The sequence below is a fragment of the Phoenix dactylifera genome, chromosome 14, assembly GCF_009389715.1.
Source record: "Phoenix dactylifera cultivar Barhee BC4 chromosome 14, palm_55x_up_171113_PBpolish2nd_filt_p, whole genome shotgun sequence".
Taxonomy (NCBI): Eukaryota; Viridiplantae; Streptophyta; class Magnoliopsida; order Arecales; family Arecaceae; genus Phoenix; species Phoenix dactylifera.
The window spans coordinates 13,877,465-13,896,490 of NC_052405.1; the positions used below are offsets into that span (position 1 = coordinate 13,877,465).

At 37.4% G+C, this 19,026-nt stretch overlaps 1 protein-coding gene across 2 annotated transcripts in view; it reads right to left on the reverse strand.

The window, feature by feature from the left end:
• Positions 1 to 18,749, reverse strand: part of LOC103711604 (angio-associated migratory cell protein) — a 42,835-nt gene extending 24,086 nt beyond the window's left edge. Inside the window, exons 1-5 of one of the 2 annotated variants that reach the window (XM_008797819.3) lie at positions 18,540 to 18,749; positions 18,404 to 18,448; positions 15,702 to 15,743; positions 5,521 to 5,640; positions 82 to 227 (exon numbers count right to left, since the gene is read on the reverse strand). In XM_008797819.3, the coding sequence (XP_008796041.2) occupies positions 82 to 227; positions 5,521 to 5,640; positions 15,702 to 15,743; positions 18,404 to 18,448; positions 18,540 to 18,636 (450 nt within the window). In that variant the 5' untranslated portion in view covers positions 18,637 to 18,749. The remainder of the gene's footprint in view (positions 1 to 81; positions 228 to 5,520; positions 5,641 to 15,701; positions 15,744 to 18,403; positions 18,449 to 18,539) is intronic. The other variant, XM_026806416.2, reaches the window with a different exon arrangement.
• Positions 18,750 to 19,026: the final 277 nt, after the last annotated feature.

A 19,026-nucleotide genomic window follows, 5' to 3' on the forward strand; every position in this document is an offset into this window, starting at 1 on the left:
AAATTCAGAGCCATACAATTTAACATTAAAAAAGCAAGCAAGAAAATTTGATATATGCCATCAAGCATTCATAAATCTCACCTCAAAACCTTCTCCAGAACCTTCAAGCGTACATTTAAGACTACCTAGAGATGTATCCCATACATGTACAACTCCATCCAAACCTCCAGAAGCAAGTAACTGCCCATCAGAGCTGAAGGCTACTGTAGAGACAGTATCTCGATGACCTGAGTATAAAGAGCAACAGAATGAAAAACTACAGTGATACTGATCTGATTCCTACATGAAATGCATGGGTGCAAGCATTTGGAAGCATTTACATCCATATAACAGAGTCTATGAAACAAGAACAAATCTTATTTGAGATAGAGCACCCAGTTATGGTCCAATACAATATACATTGTGAAAAACTAGAGTGCTTATGGCATATCCCAGTAGCAGTGAAAGAGTAGAAAATTTGAACCCAGCAAGAAGAGTACTAATGGAATATTCCAGTAGCTACCACTAGGATGACTCCACCACAATCAGGAAAGTCGATATCCCAGTCCAAGAGACTTGAATGACAACTTCAATCAAGATCTGAAGCTGATGTAGAATATTGAGACTGAGTTACTTTCTATATTTCATGATATATTGTAGATATAAGGATGATATATGCTACCCCGAACAAATCATAATTTTTCATATATTATGAAGAGAAATCGGATTGACAGCTAGTAGTTGTAGGCAAAGCTTCATAAGCCAGGATTGCCTCCTCAACCGGCCAAGTTTATAGCAAGGAAAGTCCAGGTGGATGCACAACAATAGATAGAATGAAACATGCCACACTCACATTTTGCCGAGCAACCACGGAGGTCAAAGGAGAGCAGGTCATCATTGCAGAGCTCCATCTGAGATATCTTTTTTGACAGAGATATTTGACTAGATATTTTGGTCTAGTCAAGCAGGTAGGTCAATGATGGGCCCAATCAAGCCACCCAATAGAGCCAAGTAGGCAAGAGCATCCAAGAAAAAGAAAGCAGTTTCTTAAATCAACAAGAAAGGGATAGGAAAGGAAACTACAGTTCCATTGTAGAGAGTGGATGAAGAGTCTGTTCACTCCGATTCCCAAACTGGTGACCCTTAGATAACCAGTTGCCTAGATCATCTTGCGAAACCAACGATGATAATAATGATAATTCAACCAATAATGGGAAAGGGAGAAGGGGAGGGAGTGGGAGAGAGAGGGAGGGGGGGAGGCCGAGGGAGACTAGGGAGGGCCAGAACCCTCGTCTCGACGGGACCTCCCATGTTTTGATTGGAAACAGGAGCGATTTGTTTTTATTTTGTCGGCTTGAACTGAAGTTGGGCTAGGAAAATTAAAAAACACCTCCGTTTTGAAACAAAATAGGAGAGGTCCCATCGAGACGAGGGTTCCAGCCCTACCTCCATCTCTCTCGACCTCTCCCACTCTCCCCTCCCTTCCTCCATCTCCCTCCCTCCCTCCCTTCCTCTCCCTCTCCCTCTCTCTCTTTTCCCCTCTCTCCCTCTCTTTTCCCCTCTCCCCCTCCCTCTCCGACTTTTGGCTGTCGATAAAGCCCAAAAAGGCACGACACAGGAGTGTGTCATACTGTCAAGCAACCGATATGGATACTAGTACCAGTACAACCAACCTTGATAGGGACCATGGTACATGACCTAGTACAACGTGCAAGGATAGATTGCATACAAGAGATGAGCCCCTCATGTGGTTTGGGACATGGCACTACAAATGATCTCGTGGATAGAGTAGGGTCCCTAAACGTGTCCGGATTGAAGTCGTACACCAAATCTTACTTCACATAGTCAAACTATGACCTGCATGGATATCCTTCATATGAGGCATTCGAGTGGCTATTACCCTCCACATCTTTAGGCAACTTACGGGTCAGATTTTGTTATCTTAATCTTTGCATGACCAGTCCAGTATCAAATACAAAATCAGTATCCGGGTGGTCATCCAAGGGGCAAAGATTATGGATCACAGGACTGGGACTATAGTATGCCGTACCGGCCCAAACCGTACCGTACCGGTTCTATACCGGTACCGGTATAGGTGGCGTACCAACACTCGATATGCCAAAAAAATTTTGTACCGTACCGTACCAACACTATGCTAGTATGGCACCGATACGGAGTTTAGTACCAAGACGGCGAACCTTGACTGGGACACAAATTATTTGAAAAGTTGGAGTAATATCTCAGGCCCAGAATATGACCAGGATCCCAGCGTCTACAAGCAACACAGGCACTCCACATAATTTTAGATGTTGGTACCTATTTTGTACTTCAAATCCATTTGATATATTGTATGCATATTCATTATATCTACTCATGCATTAAATTATATTACAATTGCATTAATTTATCGATTATAGCATGTTTGTCTAGACTTGGGACCAATCTGACATAAAAGACATAAAAACAACATTGAAATCTTAAATTAAACAACCACAATCATTAAAATAATCAGTAAAAATAACAAAAAATTTTAAAGAACAAAACACTTGGAAACGGCATACTAATATGAAACCGGAACACCCTTTATACCATGTACTAGTACAACACCAAACCCATAACATACTGTACCAGTCACCGACCGATACAACACCTAGTATTGATTTGGTGGACCTTGAACAGCAGAGCTGCAAAATAGTGCAATTTAGACAACAAACCAAGCAAGAGTACCACGTTGACAAAAAAGCGAAATATACACTCCCCATATGGAATAATATTGTAGAATGATATCCACATAGTGACATGATCAAGGTTATAAAGGATCAAATATGTATCAACCATGAGTGGGTACAACATGCGGCTTATCAAGGATCATACCAAAAAAGGATATTGATGGGTATGCATTGATCCAAATACCATTAGGACAGGATTTTTAGCCTCCTAACTCTAGTATTGGATTTTTTTAGCATGTTTTCTTATCCAAATGCTATGTTCTTGCAAGAAATAAGATAGTACCAGGTTAAATGCCCCAGTCAAGGTTCTTCATGCGCTATATATGCATAAATATCAACTTGCCAACTAAAATACATTAAGAGATATTGTGTTACCATTAGCAATTGGAATGAAAGCAGAGAAAAAAGTTTATATTCATAAAATAACAATAGCAGCACCTACAACCCAAAATCACTCAAGTGATCATGTACTTGGACTAAGTTAATTATCCAAACGCAGTTTTTACCAATATTTTATAAATCTTCAAAACGTTTTAGCCTCTTCAAGTGCTAGTTCGTTAATATGCACCCCTTAGAGCATTGACCTAATTTCAATTTACGATCTCTTCTATTTTGATAATTTGACAGCATTTTTTTAAGCATATAAACATTTTTAATTAATAAAAAAAATAGATAATTTTGCAATTTATGATAATTTCAGGCCTTGCCTGGTTGGAACCTAAGCACGTACAATTCATGCCAATTGTGGATTAAATTTTGGTAGCATGCATGTATCACTAGTGCAGAAATAGTTGTAGATTGGTCAACCTAGTATGAAAACCTTTGTAGCAACAGATCCCTCTTACTCTTGCTTCCACCTTCAAATGGTGAGAAACAGATTGGTCAACCTAATATGAGAACCTTTATAGCAATTGGTCCCTCTTCCTCTTGTTTCCACCTTCAAATGGTGAGGGGAAACAAAAAAGAGAGACAATCACCCTTAAACCACTTCCCAAGCTGACCCAAGTGTGCCACTTGGTTTGAGAGTGGACCGAGGTCAAATAAGCATGAACTGATTGATACACCCAGAACTGCTCTATACACCTTCAATATAGGCAGTTTGGACAGCTTTCATCCAAATCAAACCTCCCTATATCAAGGAAGCCCTGGTACAGTATGTTCCAAGAGGTACATGTCAAACTGCTCAGTAATACCATAGATTAACAACTTAACTTAATCAACATGCTTCTCCCTGTTATATGAGGTCAGATTAAAGGAGAAAGTTTTGTGATCAATCAAAGCCTAAGAAAACTTAATGGTTGGTTCTCAAACTTCTAGCAGATCATAAACCCTTTGAATCAATGTTGAATTTCTCGACAACGCATTTCTGAACAAAAGATAAACTTGTCTCAAAACCTGAAAAACCAATTGATGGGCATGGACTACCTTATTTCTAAGCAGTATAAATCCATGAAAACACCAAACAACCTTCAAAGTACCTCTACTCTTCCAACTTCCAAAGAGCCTTGTCATAGAGGGAAAAAGATGAAAATTAATGTAAGGAATTGCATTCATCTTTGCAACAGAAACTACGAGCCAAATACCAATTTGAGTCAGAATCCCAATACAGAGCGACCATACGAATTCATGATTCATAGAATCTGTTTTGCCAAAAGACCACAATTTTCAGAGAGAATCATGTCAAAAATAAGATTTTCCTCCAATGACTTCAAATGATTCAACTCAACAATTCAATCATATCAGAGGGAAAAAAAATGCCACACCATTTGCATATAAAAAACAAGACAGCACTAGGGGCCTAATAAAGCATGAGGCAGCAAATGTATGCAAAATATCAGAAAATAACTGATTCAGTATATGAATACAGATACCTAACCAAATCATTTTTCAATTCACAAATTTAAATGTGAAGACCTAATCTGTCAGAGTTACCTTTCGATACCTAAAATAAGAATATTAGTATCAATTTCTTCTCAAGTTATATTGATTACAGCTATACACATTTTTATACGTCAATTAAGCATGGTGTTGGCAACTAACAGACTACAAAGAGCAGGCACCTGAGCATGGCAACAATTATATGTATAATACAAAATTTGGGTTTTTAAACATGTCTGACTACTTGGATACTTCATGACACTTCTTCACACTTCAAGCTAGTGAAACAGGATGTCATCAAAGTTTCATATCAAATCTAGCATTTATACCTAAAAGTAATCAGTCTAATGTGAAAATCAGCAAAAGTTACATCACTTCTATGAAACTACAAAACAATAGGTCCAAAAAATTATCAATTATTCTCTAAAAATATATCAATTATAAAATTTAATCTGTGATCTTTACAGACACATCTATGTAATATGGACGCATCCCGTTGCCGGATGTTGAAGGTTTCCATGTCCAAGTCTTCTGGAGACTTGGCCACTTGACACCTGGATCACGTGTGCAGGTAAATTTTGACAAAGACATAAAGATTTGCTTGTAGAAATAAGTGATTAACTTAATACTCAGATGAAGAAGCAATCTTTCAAATGAGTATTCCTGATTTGACACAATGAAATCCATTGTAAGAGCCGTCAGTTAGAAATAGTACAATACCCTCATTCAAAGGTTTCAAAGAGTAGAAAAGAAAGCTATTAGTGCATCAGGAATGGAGATGTTGCCAGTGACAAATCATTTTCCTAAAGTTCATAGAGAGAGCAAAAAAGAAATTGCCGCAACAAATCATGTTCCTAGAGTTTATTGAGGAAAGCAAAAAAAATAAATAAGCCAAGTTTCCATTGCAGAAACACGTCCGACTTATAGAACAAACCTTGGAGCTCTAGACCTGGATCTGCAGAACCAATCTTCCACAAAAATCCTCTATCATCCTTACCCCCTGTAGCCACAAGAGATGCATCTGTTGGACTGCAAGCGACGGTGTAGAGTTCATCTACATCAAACAGATGCAGCAGTAAGAAAATTTTACAAGTTGTTTTAAATTATTTTTATTTCAGCAAATAGAAGGCTAACAGAAGCACTACAAAGCAGAAACAAGCATGGCTTCTCAAAATCAATCAAAAACGAGCCTAATGAAGTTGTGAAAACAAAACCAGTTTTCAGGTTAAAACCAGTGCAAACCAAATATGATGCATAAGAACAGCAAAATGGAACATCCAAAGGGAATCTGGTTTAGTCAACTTAAGCAGACCAATCCCCGGACAGAATATTTCACTGTGCACACTTATTAATAATGATTATAAAAACAACTAACACCATTAGTTTTATCCCCTTCCGTTTCCATGTATTTGTTTTTTTTTTTGTTCCTTAAACCATACCAAGTGACTTAGTTAACTAGTCTAAATTCCATTGACGTTATGCTTTAATAAGAAAATGTACAGTTTTTTATGGTCTGATAACTAGAGATTAAACTCCTTAAGAAGAAATGATAGATAACATGTTATCAGAGTTGTCACCTGTATTAGCCAAACCACTCAGTTTAGCCTGAAGTACCTAAAATGTTATAGGACTTGTCACCTGTGTTAGCCAAATCACTCAATTTAGCCGAAAGTACCTGAACTTAATACTCAAACACAAACACGGGTATGATACCTGGATATGGCTCTTTAAGAAGAGATTCTTAGACATTTGAAGGATCCAATGCTTAGACATGCATCCGGAGATGACAGGATTGAAATGTCAGACATACCAAACAAGCTGGGATAGAGGGGACCGGTACACCTTGGAGTCCGCCAAACTAGTCTGAACCACCCAAATTAGCTCAAATCAAGGCAGATCAGGCCAGTATTTCCACAGAACCAGACCTACCAAGCAGCACCACCCAGTACAGGCTTGGAATGACCTTCCAATCTGTTTATCCTGTTCTCCACCATTTCAAGGTTTGAATGAACTAAGGGAGAAGACATGGGATATTTAAGCATACCTTCTCTGAGCTTCAAGCAAGGATTGTCATTTTTTTAGGCTAGAACAATGTCCTGACTAGGTAAATCAGCTCTCCTTTTTTTTAATTTCTTAAAAAATCCAAGAATACCTTAATGTTGAATCGAAAACAATGGTGGTCATATATTGTTGGTGGATTTAATGGCCTTTGTTCACTGGATCCATGCCTTTGCGCATGAATCTAAAATAAAAACGAAGGAAATCTGGAATTTTGGTTGATCACTCTAAAATGGCCTTTGGTGCAATGGTAAGGTTGCCCCATTAGACCTAGAGGTCATGGGTTTGACGCACAAAAACCACCTCTCCGCATGCAGGGGTAAGATTACATATATCTGACCCTCCCAAACTCTGAAATGGCGAGAGCCTCGTGCATCTGCCGCCTTTTTATCACTCCAAAAATCTACAAGCCGTCTAGGCACTCCATGTGGCATAAGATGAGGTGCTATATTATAAGATGAGGTGCTATATTATATTCAAAAAGATTATCATGGCCGTTCAATAATATTAATATATCATAAATATTCTGATTTCTTTATTAATAGTCAAATCAGTCAAGTTTTAGATTATTTCATCTTGAATATTGGTAGTCCTCGATACCATTCATTAATGCAATATCTCCAATAACCAAAATGAATTTGTATTGTTAATTTTAACACATATATTTCAGACTTACCCTTAATTCCAAATTATGTGATGTTATGTCATAAACATGCAATATAAAAAACTTCAACACATATCAAATCCATAACTAGGGCACTTAAAATGGCTCACAGAGTTTGTACAATAAATAAACAATAAGAAAAGGGCAAAGAAAGCAGTTTTGGAGGCCAGAAAAAGGACATCCTCGGCCATCTCAAAGTGTATCACTCAATACTTTTTGCTGATACAACACATGTATACAGCATGTACCATACCCACCCTTTGGTTGATGGAGGTTTGATACTTGATGCACTTTGCACACAAAAAAAAAAAAAAAATGACATGGACATACCACAAAGACTAAGCAAAAAAAATCCCAATCTAACAACCTAATCAAGGTCCGCTGAACCAGTACTGGAACCCATACTAGTTGGCGGATGGGTCGATACGGTACCGTTGGGCGTGCTGGTACGAAACGCCCAATTTTTTTTATAGAGTTTTCAAGTTGATTTAATTGGTAATCAATCTTTTTGAACTTCTTCAATAATTTTAAGTCTAATTTGATATTTTCTTGATGTTGTTTTGATGTTTTTTGATATTTTCTGATGCTTCTATAATCCCAATTTAACCTAAACGATGCATCTTATTATTTTAAAATGATACAAATCATAAAATGATTAGTGAAATGTTGCATACTACAAGAAGCAACATAAAATATCCTCAAATCAAGTAATGAAGTAAAAGAATATAAAATGATACAATCAATTACATATGTTTAAAGTACAATATACATACCATATCTAAAATCTCGTCGAGTGACGATGCCTCTTGTAGATATCTGGATCATTAGAATAGTCAGGTGGCACATTAGCCTACCCCTCTAAGTCTCTAACCAGGCGGCATTGTAGTTTCGTATGTTCATCCCATAAGAAACGTGCTTCGGATTATATGCACTCTCGAATCTCTCGCTAAAGCTCTGGCTCTGAAAGATGTCCTCTGACTGATAAAACAGCTATGAAGGAGCCCATTCAAATAAGCCAGCAGCAAAATCCAACCGATAAGATGCTTCGAACTGTATAGGGTAGTAGCCACTGAAAGATGCCTCATACACACCCTATCCATATCCGTATCCGTATGGATTATACGCTGCCTGTGGCTGCGAGTAATAGAATCCAGTATTCAACTAGTAACATGTTATGTTTATAAATCCTACTCCGCTACGAGATCATTTGCAGCTGCATCGTGTCCTCTTAAATGACCTCGAGGAGTCCGTCTTCTATATGCAATCGGATCCTCGCGGGCTCCACCAGATCGTGCACCGTGGTCCCTATTCTATGTACAATGCATAAACTGAAACTTACTGGTAAATCGAAGACCACTTTGCGGCTGTTTCTCATAAACAGTGGTCTCATATCCTCCACTCTATCCCTAGCCAGCAAATCCATGACCACCAGAACTGCTGCTCCTGGTCTCTGAGCATAAGTGAGCTGACTCCTCCTCAACACTCCATTGGAGCTGCAAGTATTTTTTTTTTTGGTGTGCTGGGCAGCTACTTTCTTATCCTTCATGCCACTCGCTGCCTGCTTATCCTTCGTGCCCCTTTCTACCTGGCTATGTTGGGAGGATGTATATCGCCCTCCAGACCGAATCGACCGAATAGCATAGTGGCCTCGCCGAAGCATATCACGATCATATCTCTACGAAGATGTCTCGAACAAGGCATCATGTGATGACTGGCTTTCCTTTGGCTGTGGCTGATCAGCTAGAAAGATGCGTGGAATATTGCTCTCTGCCCATTGCCTCGCATTGACCCTAGCAACGCTGACTATAAAACTGGCCGGTCATTAAGGCAATCCTCGCTCATCAAGCTCAGGCTCCAGCTACTGGCCCACAAGCTATCCGATCATAGAATCATCCTCATCATCAACGAAAGCACTATTGATCGGATCTGTCTTTAGCTCCACTTTCTCCTGAATGCACTTTAGCCTCAACCTCAAATTGTAGTGAATATATACAAAGTAGTTGAGGCGCTTCCGTATCAAACAGTTTCTCTGCTTGCTATGGATGAGCGTGAAGGTAGACCAATTGTGCTTACAACCACTCGAAAAGACCATCTGAGAGGAGATCTGAATATCCTTCTTATCCTTCTTCAGCATTGTGTCAATCCACTACTACTTCAAATGTCTGCTAGAGAAGGCATACGGATTCAAATCATGAATTGCTGCTCCTAATAGAATCTCTCTAGATGATTTTTTTTTGCTATCAAAAACCTCCAGTATAGATGCAATATGGCCACCGCCTCTGCTGACAGCCTTCTTGACAGAGAAGATCCTCCTGAACTCTGAATCTGTCCTACTACTCGCAGAACCGAAACCTGACTCGTAGTATGAGGGTCTAAATCGAGCTCTATGTCTGGCCACCTTATCCTACTGCCACTGATCATCCAAGCTCACCTGCATGGTAGCTTGGATCTGTGCCTTCTCGTCATCTGGAGCAGATGCCTCCTCTAGCTCTCTAGAGTGATAGAAAGGTGACCTGCTGCTCGGCGGTCCACCTCCACCTTCTTGAAAACCCTCTACTTTGCTGCTCTGAAATCAGCGAAGTGCTTCTTCATCTGCCGAATCTTCAATGGGCATTTTCGGCATAGATACGTCGGAATAACCACTATCTAAGTGCTGCTTCAACCCAGTTACCCCTACTCTCTCGAACTCTATATTATACTAGTTGCACTTCCAATGGTGCCGATCCGAGAGCATTTGCTCATGATCCCAACCAACATCACGCTCTAACTCCATTTTTTCTTGATGACTCCATTCCTGCAGGTTTATCAACTACGTTAGATTATCAATTATTTAAAAATAGCAAAATTTTGTTATGGTGAAATTTTTTTGTCAGAAAATGCATCTGATTTATCTAATACATAATACTAATTTTTTATATATTTTATTTATATATATTTTTAATATTTTTAAATTAAAAAATATGTTTAAATATCGTAAATTTAGAAAAATATGTTTTCTAGTTCAAAAATCACTTCTGAATTATGTCATATGTACTAGTATTTTTTTCATAATTTTTGGTATTATTTATATATATTTTATTATTTTTAAATTTCAAAAAAAATAATTTTAGCTCAGATCCATGTAGAACCCAACAATGAATGCGACATATATTTTTTAGACTCGTGAGCATGCATCAAAAGCTACTTATTTCTCATTTTTTTCAAATCTAGGCCTATGCTACCATGCACATGATCGCATTAAAACTAGAATAAATGGATACCAAATTTTACTGAAGAGCAGCTTGCATACCCCTAAATATGCTTCTAAGTTTATATTTTTTTAAAAAATAGTTTTAATATTTTTCTATTTTTTAATCTAAAAATATATTTTTAATTTTTAAAAATTATATATAATTCAAAAATTAAAATTTTTTTGTTATCGTGTAGATCATCTATAGATCTACAACATATAATAAAATCAAGGCCAAATCAAAAATTTTGGCATGATTTTCCTTTATTTTGCAAATTTCGAGTTATTTTTTCAAGCTCCAAAAAAAATTAAGAAAATGAGATAGGAGAGAGGAAGCATACCTTATTTAGGGTTGGATCTTTCTTCAATCGTGCTGAATCGGTGTGATTTTCGCCATAAGGAGAAGGAAAAAAGCTGGAGAGGCCTTTCCCACATCTTTTAATCAACAAACAAAGAAAAGAGAAGGGGGCCCGATTTAGAACTGGGTCGACTCGGTGGGAACTGGATGGTTCGCACCAAATTCGAACGAAACCCACTGGTTTCGAACGGTTCCGGCCGGTTCGGGACCGGAACCAACTCCAATAGGCGAACCGATCCAGTTTTCCATCGAGTCAGCTCGATACGGGCCGAACCGGGCAGTTCGGTCCGGTTCAGCCTTCCTTGACCCTAATTGTTACAATTATAAAGATCATCTAAATCCATGTAGACCACAACAAATCATCTGTGCCTCTAATTAATGCTTTGCGAACAAGTAGCACATGCAACTATACCATTTTATGTAACCAGGATCCAACACATGCAATGTACGTGCAAGGAATCCGACTTTTCTACCTCTACGGATCAAGAGGTGAGCATGGGAAATGAAAGAAAATGGAGGATTTACCCATCTATCTTCTTTCTACTTTTCTACAACTTGATAGATATCTACTAATCTAGTTTTATTAATATATGACAAGAAAGGTTTTGAGGCCAGCCTCAAAGCCTAAAGCTAGGCCTCCCTAACCCAAAAGAAATAGAAAATTATGTAATCTTCACTTCTCATGCACTTGGGTACACCGCCCCAAAACAAAAACAAAAAAAAAAATGCTCTTCCCGCATCTAGTTTTTATAATTCTATAGAGATAAAAAGTTTTCTACTTTCTTCCTTTAAATAAAATACTCACAAATTCAAAAAGATTTCTGAAATGGTTCCTCACATGCAAGTTACGCCGAACCAACTCAAAACCACCTGGTTTGGGGTGTATCGACCTGAACCAACACAGTATCAGGTTGGTTTTGGAGGTTCAACTCAATAAAAGGTTCGAACCGGCCTGAATTGAGTGGAATCCAGCACGGTATCAAGTTTCATAGGTTTGGCTCGGTAAAAGGCCCGTACCAGCCAGAACTAAGCGAAACCACTTGGTTACAGTTCGAAGTGGTTCAAACCCCTTACCCTGTTTCTTTCCCTTCTCCCTTCCTTTCTTTCTTTCCTTTTGCTTCTCTTCCTTTCTTTCTTGCCTTTTGCGTCATCCCTTCCTTTCTTTTTCCCTTTTTCTTCTTCTTTCCTTGATTTCTTTCTTTCCTTTTTCTCCTCCTTTCTTTCCTTTCTTCCTTCCTTTCTTGTTTCCTCCCTTCCTTCCTTCCTTTCCTTTTTTTTCCCTTCCTTTCTTTCTTCCTTTTTCTTCTTCTTTCCTTCCTTTCTTTCTTTCCTTTTCTTCTTCTTTTCTTTCTTACTTTCTTTCCTTCCCTCCTTTCTTTCCTTTTCTTCTTCTTTCCCCGCATATATTATGTAGCCACTATTCAAATAATTCAAACAATCATAAATCATAATGATCTAAATGCATCTTGTTCCTTGATCAATCCACAAGGATAGTATTATAACTTCGAGCATCTAATGATATATCAATAAATACAAATTTGGTGGACTTGAATGTTCCAAACTACTGCAAATGTATCACCATTTCTTTCTTTTTGACAGCTTGTTATATCAAAAGCTCTAGTTTATATGTACCACGTAGTTTGTCCTTTCACCAGGTTTTAGCTCTAATGGTATTATTTCTGCTAATTCCATTGCAGTTCTTTGAGAGTTAATGGTTGTAGCTTGAAAATGTTATTGAGAATGATCAAAGTGCTTGATGGCATATAAATTTAGTTTTAACATGTCTAATATTTATTTTCATTTGAAGGAGACATCATGGGTTAGTGCTGTACAATTCTATGAGATAATATCTCAAAAAAAGCTTGGAACTTTTAAAACTTAATAATTTTCTTGATATTTATTAGCACAATTGATCGCATACTCTAAGAGTTAATATAGTATTACTTTTGGATTATTCTTAGAAGCTTTTGATACCAACCGCGGTTTGACTATTACATATATATAATATCATTAAAGATTTCTTATAATTTCTAATTACTACTAGTGCTTTTACAAATTTCAACTTTTTAAAATGTCTAAATTTGCTAATAGGAAATTTATTAAGTACTATGAGCATCCAATAAAACCTTAATCGGGTACTTTGAAGAGTAACTGAGGTTCATTTGGGTGTTTTAAAAGTACAATACAATACTTTTAAATATCCATAACAAAATCAAAAAAAAAAAGATGTACCGATATGCAAATGCTAGTACGGTGCATTTCAGTATTGTAATATACTGGCTGGGTAATATATAGCTGGAAATATAGTTCGTCGTACCGGCCCAAACCGGACAGTATAGGACATACCGTACCATACCATACCAGTTCGATACCTGTATCCAATACGGGCAGTGTACCGGCACTTGATACATCGAAAACACCCCATACCGTACTGAAACAGTGCCAGTACTAGTGTGGCACCAGTACGAGTTCCGATACTAAGACAGCAAACCTTGGAGGCGAACCAACTACCCTGCAGGTGTGGGCTCTCCATTTAGGTAGCTTCCTAGATCTCCTGCAATAAGCGCAAGTGGTTTCGCCGGACGAAGTTATAGTTGGTTCGTTTTCGTATGATGATTGCTCGCGAACCTACCTTCACGGCTCATTCCTTCGGAACCTGTGTCTTTACCAGCTCGGTCCGCCCAGCGAGCGCTCACGACTAAGCGAGACTCGGATGCTGTCTCATTCGCTGCAAGACAGATGGGAACTTTAGCTAACAAGTGTGCCCTGAGTGGAATCCTACTTATACTCTTTCTACTAGATTGGCCGGACGGGTGCCAAGTTATTAGTCTAGGAAAGCATTTGTGGACCTAATTTTAGTATGCATAGGAAAAGGAAGAAAAAAAAAAATCGAGGACTCTCTTTCGATTTTTGAGATAAAACTAATAGGGAATAAAGCGTATTAAAAATTCAGGTCCCACACAAATCTCTAGGCTGCTAATATGCTGAGGCTTTTGATAAAAAAGCAACATATGAAAAGGAAGCTTCACTTTTCTCAGCCAGCTGCATGAAGCTAGCCTCATTCCTTTGCCATTATATACTACATATAGGTACAACAAACATGGCAATATATAATGCTTGGTCAATCAGATTTCTCATAGTTTCATCTAAAGCTAGATACATTACAATTTTAAACACTAAAGAGAGGCCTATCTTCATTTGTGGTCAATTCATTAAATCTCCTTTGGCAGAGACCACTAATTCCTTTTCTTTTCCTTCCTGCAAAGTGTCACAACTATTCCTAAAGAAGAGAAGAAAGGGAAACAGAAAATGAGAGGTGGGAGACAGGTGGAGACCGGGAGCACGAGATAATGAGGGGGTCAATGGTTGAAAAGAAATATTCAGAGAAGAAAGAGGTGACAATGGTGAGGGAGATCAAAAAGGAGAGAAGGAAAAAAGGCAAAACAAGTGGAAGAGAGTAGAGTAGGAACAAGGTACTTGGAAAAGAGTCCTTTGCCACCTCCTCCATTTGTCCTCTACCACGACCTCCTGCTACCAGACATCTTATTGCATTTAGGGGTGTTACCACCCTAAGCTCAACGAGAGACAAGGAACTAGAACAAATTTGCATGACATGACTCATTATACCAGACATACAAACTTAACCCAACCCATGCACCTGACAAGACCAATAACTGCCAAAGCTGCATGTGCAAGAGCCAGGACCGTGTGAAGCATCTAGGCACCCACTACATAGCCCATCAACATGGAGGGGAAGCTTCGGTCACAGGGTGGCCATGGAGCCACATATGCATAAGCAGCCGCATAAATCACTTTCTACATCATTGATATTTTGTCCCAATTACCAAAAAAGTATGTTCCTTAGACTCATCAAAAATTTTCCCATTGCTAAGAATTTGTTCCACTCCATTACTGTCCCATAGTTAAGAAAAAAAGAGTTGATCTACAGTTCCAAGTTCCATAAAACAAAAGCACTATATGATATAATCCGCTATCTACCACTTCTTTTTGACCATCATATGTCATTAATCAATTCCTTATAGCTCTACTTCGCTGAGCCCTCACTAGGTAGAAAAGAAGGCAAAAAGGGAATAACTTTTACCAAATTGGTCGCAACAATACCTGAGCCCGAGTTCCTTGAGCAAAATCAATGAAAGATGATCAAAGAGATGAAACTTTGATACCCAAATTGATATGGAAAGGAAAGGCCATGTATGGAGCATGGTACTGTTGATCTACGGGATTTAAGTCTATCCTACAAACAAGTTGTTCATGCGAATATCATGTTTGGCTCAATTTTGGCTCACTTGGTTAGTATATGAGCTCAACTAGAGCTTGGCTTTATCCACTTAAGCCCGTCTTGATTAAGCTCAAAATAAAAATAACTATATTAATAAATAATATATTACACTTTAGTTATTATTTATAGATTGAAAATTTATCTTTACATTATAATTATTAGATACCAATATAATTTGCACCAAAAGAATGTATTCCAACTGTAAGTCTGAGATACAATGATATAAATTAGTTGAAACCAACTCTAATGGCAGTCCCTTTTTTGTCTATATTGATCTTAACCTTTTCTATTTTTTTATATATCAAAACTGAGCTAGTCAATTCAAATTGTTAGTAATAACAATATTTTCTTGTTGAATGCACGCTTAGACATGCCTGTATACAAGTAGGAAACAAAGAAAATTCAGGATGAACTGACCAACAGGAACCCATGAGCTTATATCTAATGTTTTACAGATACTACTACGTCTGTCCAAAACAATCCAAGGCATCAAGACAAGAACTTACCTAAATGGCCCTTGAATATGTAGACAGAATCATCAGCTTCTTCTACAACAAAAATAACACAATGCATTAACCACTAATATTGAATAAAAAGATAGAGATGAATAAAAATGCTAATCCATCGTACCAATATAAATTTTACACAAAAGTCTTTATCAACAGGACTCATGTATAAAAGAAGAAATCTTCAATAGGCTATATATAATCATAAGGGGAAATCTAAACTTGCATGCCTTGTTCTAAAGTTATTGCAGGTACCAGAAAGATGCAAATTCAATAATGCCTTAACTAAAAAGGAAAAAACAACAAGAAGCCAAAATAACTATATTCCCCTATAGCAACTAGAAGAAATAAATCAATAGGCAAAACCCAACCTCATCAATAAATTCTTAAATAAAGTAGTAAAATTAGGCACGCAAATGCATGTAGGATCAACAAATAATACTTGTAATAAGAGAAAGGAATGTTTATCATAATGTCTAGATTTTTATTGCAGAAAATATTACAAAATCATACTGAATTGTTGTCTTTTCTTTAGAGTGAGGGGACAAACTAGAACCATATATACTCTAATCTTTCAAAAGAACCAACCTTACATTGTTTATTCTGATTCTTATGATCTCACTCTCCTTCAAATAATGTGTTACTTATTGATCAAGAAAAAGAAAAAATGTTATCTCCATTGTCCGCTTTCATAATATTCCTAAAACTGAACTTCCACTTCTCAATCTGTCAGGAAAGAAATATTTGATGGTTGAGATTGTTCCTAGACAAAAACTATTAGCACTGTTATATATTACCAGCAGAAAATGTATTTGCCAATGCACATTTACGATGAAAAATATAACAAAGAAGTTATATAATTGACACTAATTTAAGTAATGCAAACTGATATAAATTATATTGGCATGACATATAGGACATTTGAATACTAAGGTTGTAGAGTTAGGAAAAAAGAACACTTCATAATGGGGCTAATTCTATTTGAGTTTTTGATTAATGTACATAAAGCACACTTAGTTAATCAAACATGAAGAATAATAATCAAATAGTTAGGCAAGCTAAAAAACACTCAAGTGCATTTGGCCCAAGATTCGCAGTACTGGTGCTTATTGCAACAAACCAGTACTGAACCAAAACTCTATACGATAGGCATACCAAGTCTCAATTGACCAAACAGACTCATGTATTAGGCATACTGACACTATACCAGCATGGTAGCAGTATGGAGTCCGGTACCAAGATTGAGAACCTTGATTTGGCCTCAAATGCTTACTAGTGAAAATCAGTGATGGACCTCTCAAAATAAAAATTGACACCATTGATCATGTTTGTGGTGCATAAAATACCTAGAAAAAAAATCATATTTTGAGATTGTCCATACAATGAATCAATTAAAATAAATAATTTTAGTGGTATGATGCCATGTTTTCACTTGATCCATGTCATGAAGCATCCAAATAAAATGAAATTTGATCCATATATGTCTTGAAGTATTAACATAAAAATCAATGACTTGGATTTGCATATGATTATAATGGATGTTATAATATCATAATTGATATTATTTTAAACCTTGGCTTGTAAAGGTCATAAGACTTGTAGAACTAATTCCATTGGATTACTTCCCAGACTTGTCAACTACCAGCATGCAAAATACAATATATTTATACCTAATTCCATTAATCAACTTGTAGTCCTTCTCACGTAATTTGCTGTTACATCTCCCACTAAAAGCTGTATTTTATTAGATGGAGGGTTCTCATATTACCTGGTTTTTTATTATAGAATTCTCAGGCACAGGTTTTGACCATCATGAGCCCATGCTATAAACCAGCCTAACAGTAGAATACCTACAATGAAAGAGCCATTTATCATATTATTATCTCTATTTTTGGGACATGATAGCAGCATGCAACATCACTCTTATCTAAAGCAGTCCAATTTTATTTTCCCTTTGATCTGATGAATCCTCATAGCTATTTGCATACTTCCATGCTTTATAGAAGATAGAGAGCCAAAATATGCCAAAACATGGGATTGAATGTCAAGAAGATGGAGTTGTGAGTGCCCAATAAAAAAAGGCTTTCTAATAAAAGGATCTTTTTGGTCAACCATAAATCCTAAATGTTATTTCTTTCAAGCGTGCAAGCAATCAAGCTTTTATCTTGTGAACTGTAACATGGTAATTTCATCTTTCTGATAGGAATATCAATATTTTATTCCTTAACTGTTCCATCAAAATCTTCCATGTTTCTCGATTGCAAATGGAACAAGAAATCTGCTTAAATATCAAGCATTACACGGATGAACATTGATGATATATTATTTCGCCCAAATTATAGTATCCTTCAGCAATCAAATGTTGATACCTTTATGAAATTTAGGACATCAGCAACGTTTGCCAGACAAAACAACCCGTTTAGTTCCCTCAAATCAACTTAGATGAGTCCTCTGGACCAATATTGGGAGAAGGAATCACCACCTAAATAAATAAATGAACAAATATATACATTCCAATAGCAACTAGAAAAAGTTTTTCTCGTGTCCTTGATATCGATTTTGTGTTCCCAAACAAAGAAAATGGTTTTTTTTTACAGATAAACTAAATCTATCTCAACAATTTCACAATGGCCACTCCACAAAAGTAATTTGAATTCAAAAAAAAAAAAGACAATCCAAATGAATTAACCAAAACTACAAACCATCGTCAACATCGGGATCCATCTCATCGTCCCGGTCCGGAAGATCTGCATCATATTAAAAGAAGAAAAGGCGAAATTGAGTGGCAGATGAGAGAGAGAGAGATTGGAGAGGAGAGGAAAAGAAGGGATTTTGGACCCTCTTCGTCGATGGGGATCTCTTGGATGATGTCTTCGTCGTCCAAGAAGACCTCTCCCTCATCGGAGCTATTGCCGTCAACGTCTTGGACGCTCATCTCCTCTCTTCGCCCGGCGGCGGTGGCTCAGAAGCGGTGGTCGAGGTTTTGGCAGGGGTTTTCTTTTCTGGTCAGGCCTCCGGCTACGCGTTTTATTTCGGCGCGCGACGGCGATAAACCGCCATAACTTATGGTCCAGCCGGATTTTACCGCCTGGAGCCAGTCACTTTACGGTCCACTCGGATTCTAACGACCTGGAACCGGTCACCCAGTTCCCATGCCCATCCCACCCTTGACGTCGGACAAGTCTAGGATTGTCGATTTTTCATCAGATACCCGACCTAACTCGCATGGTTTGGTTCGCGAAAAATATTTTTTTCATAAAAATATAATTTTAAAAAAAAAATATTTTTAAAAAAAATTAAAAAAGTATTTTTAGTATATTTGGTT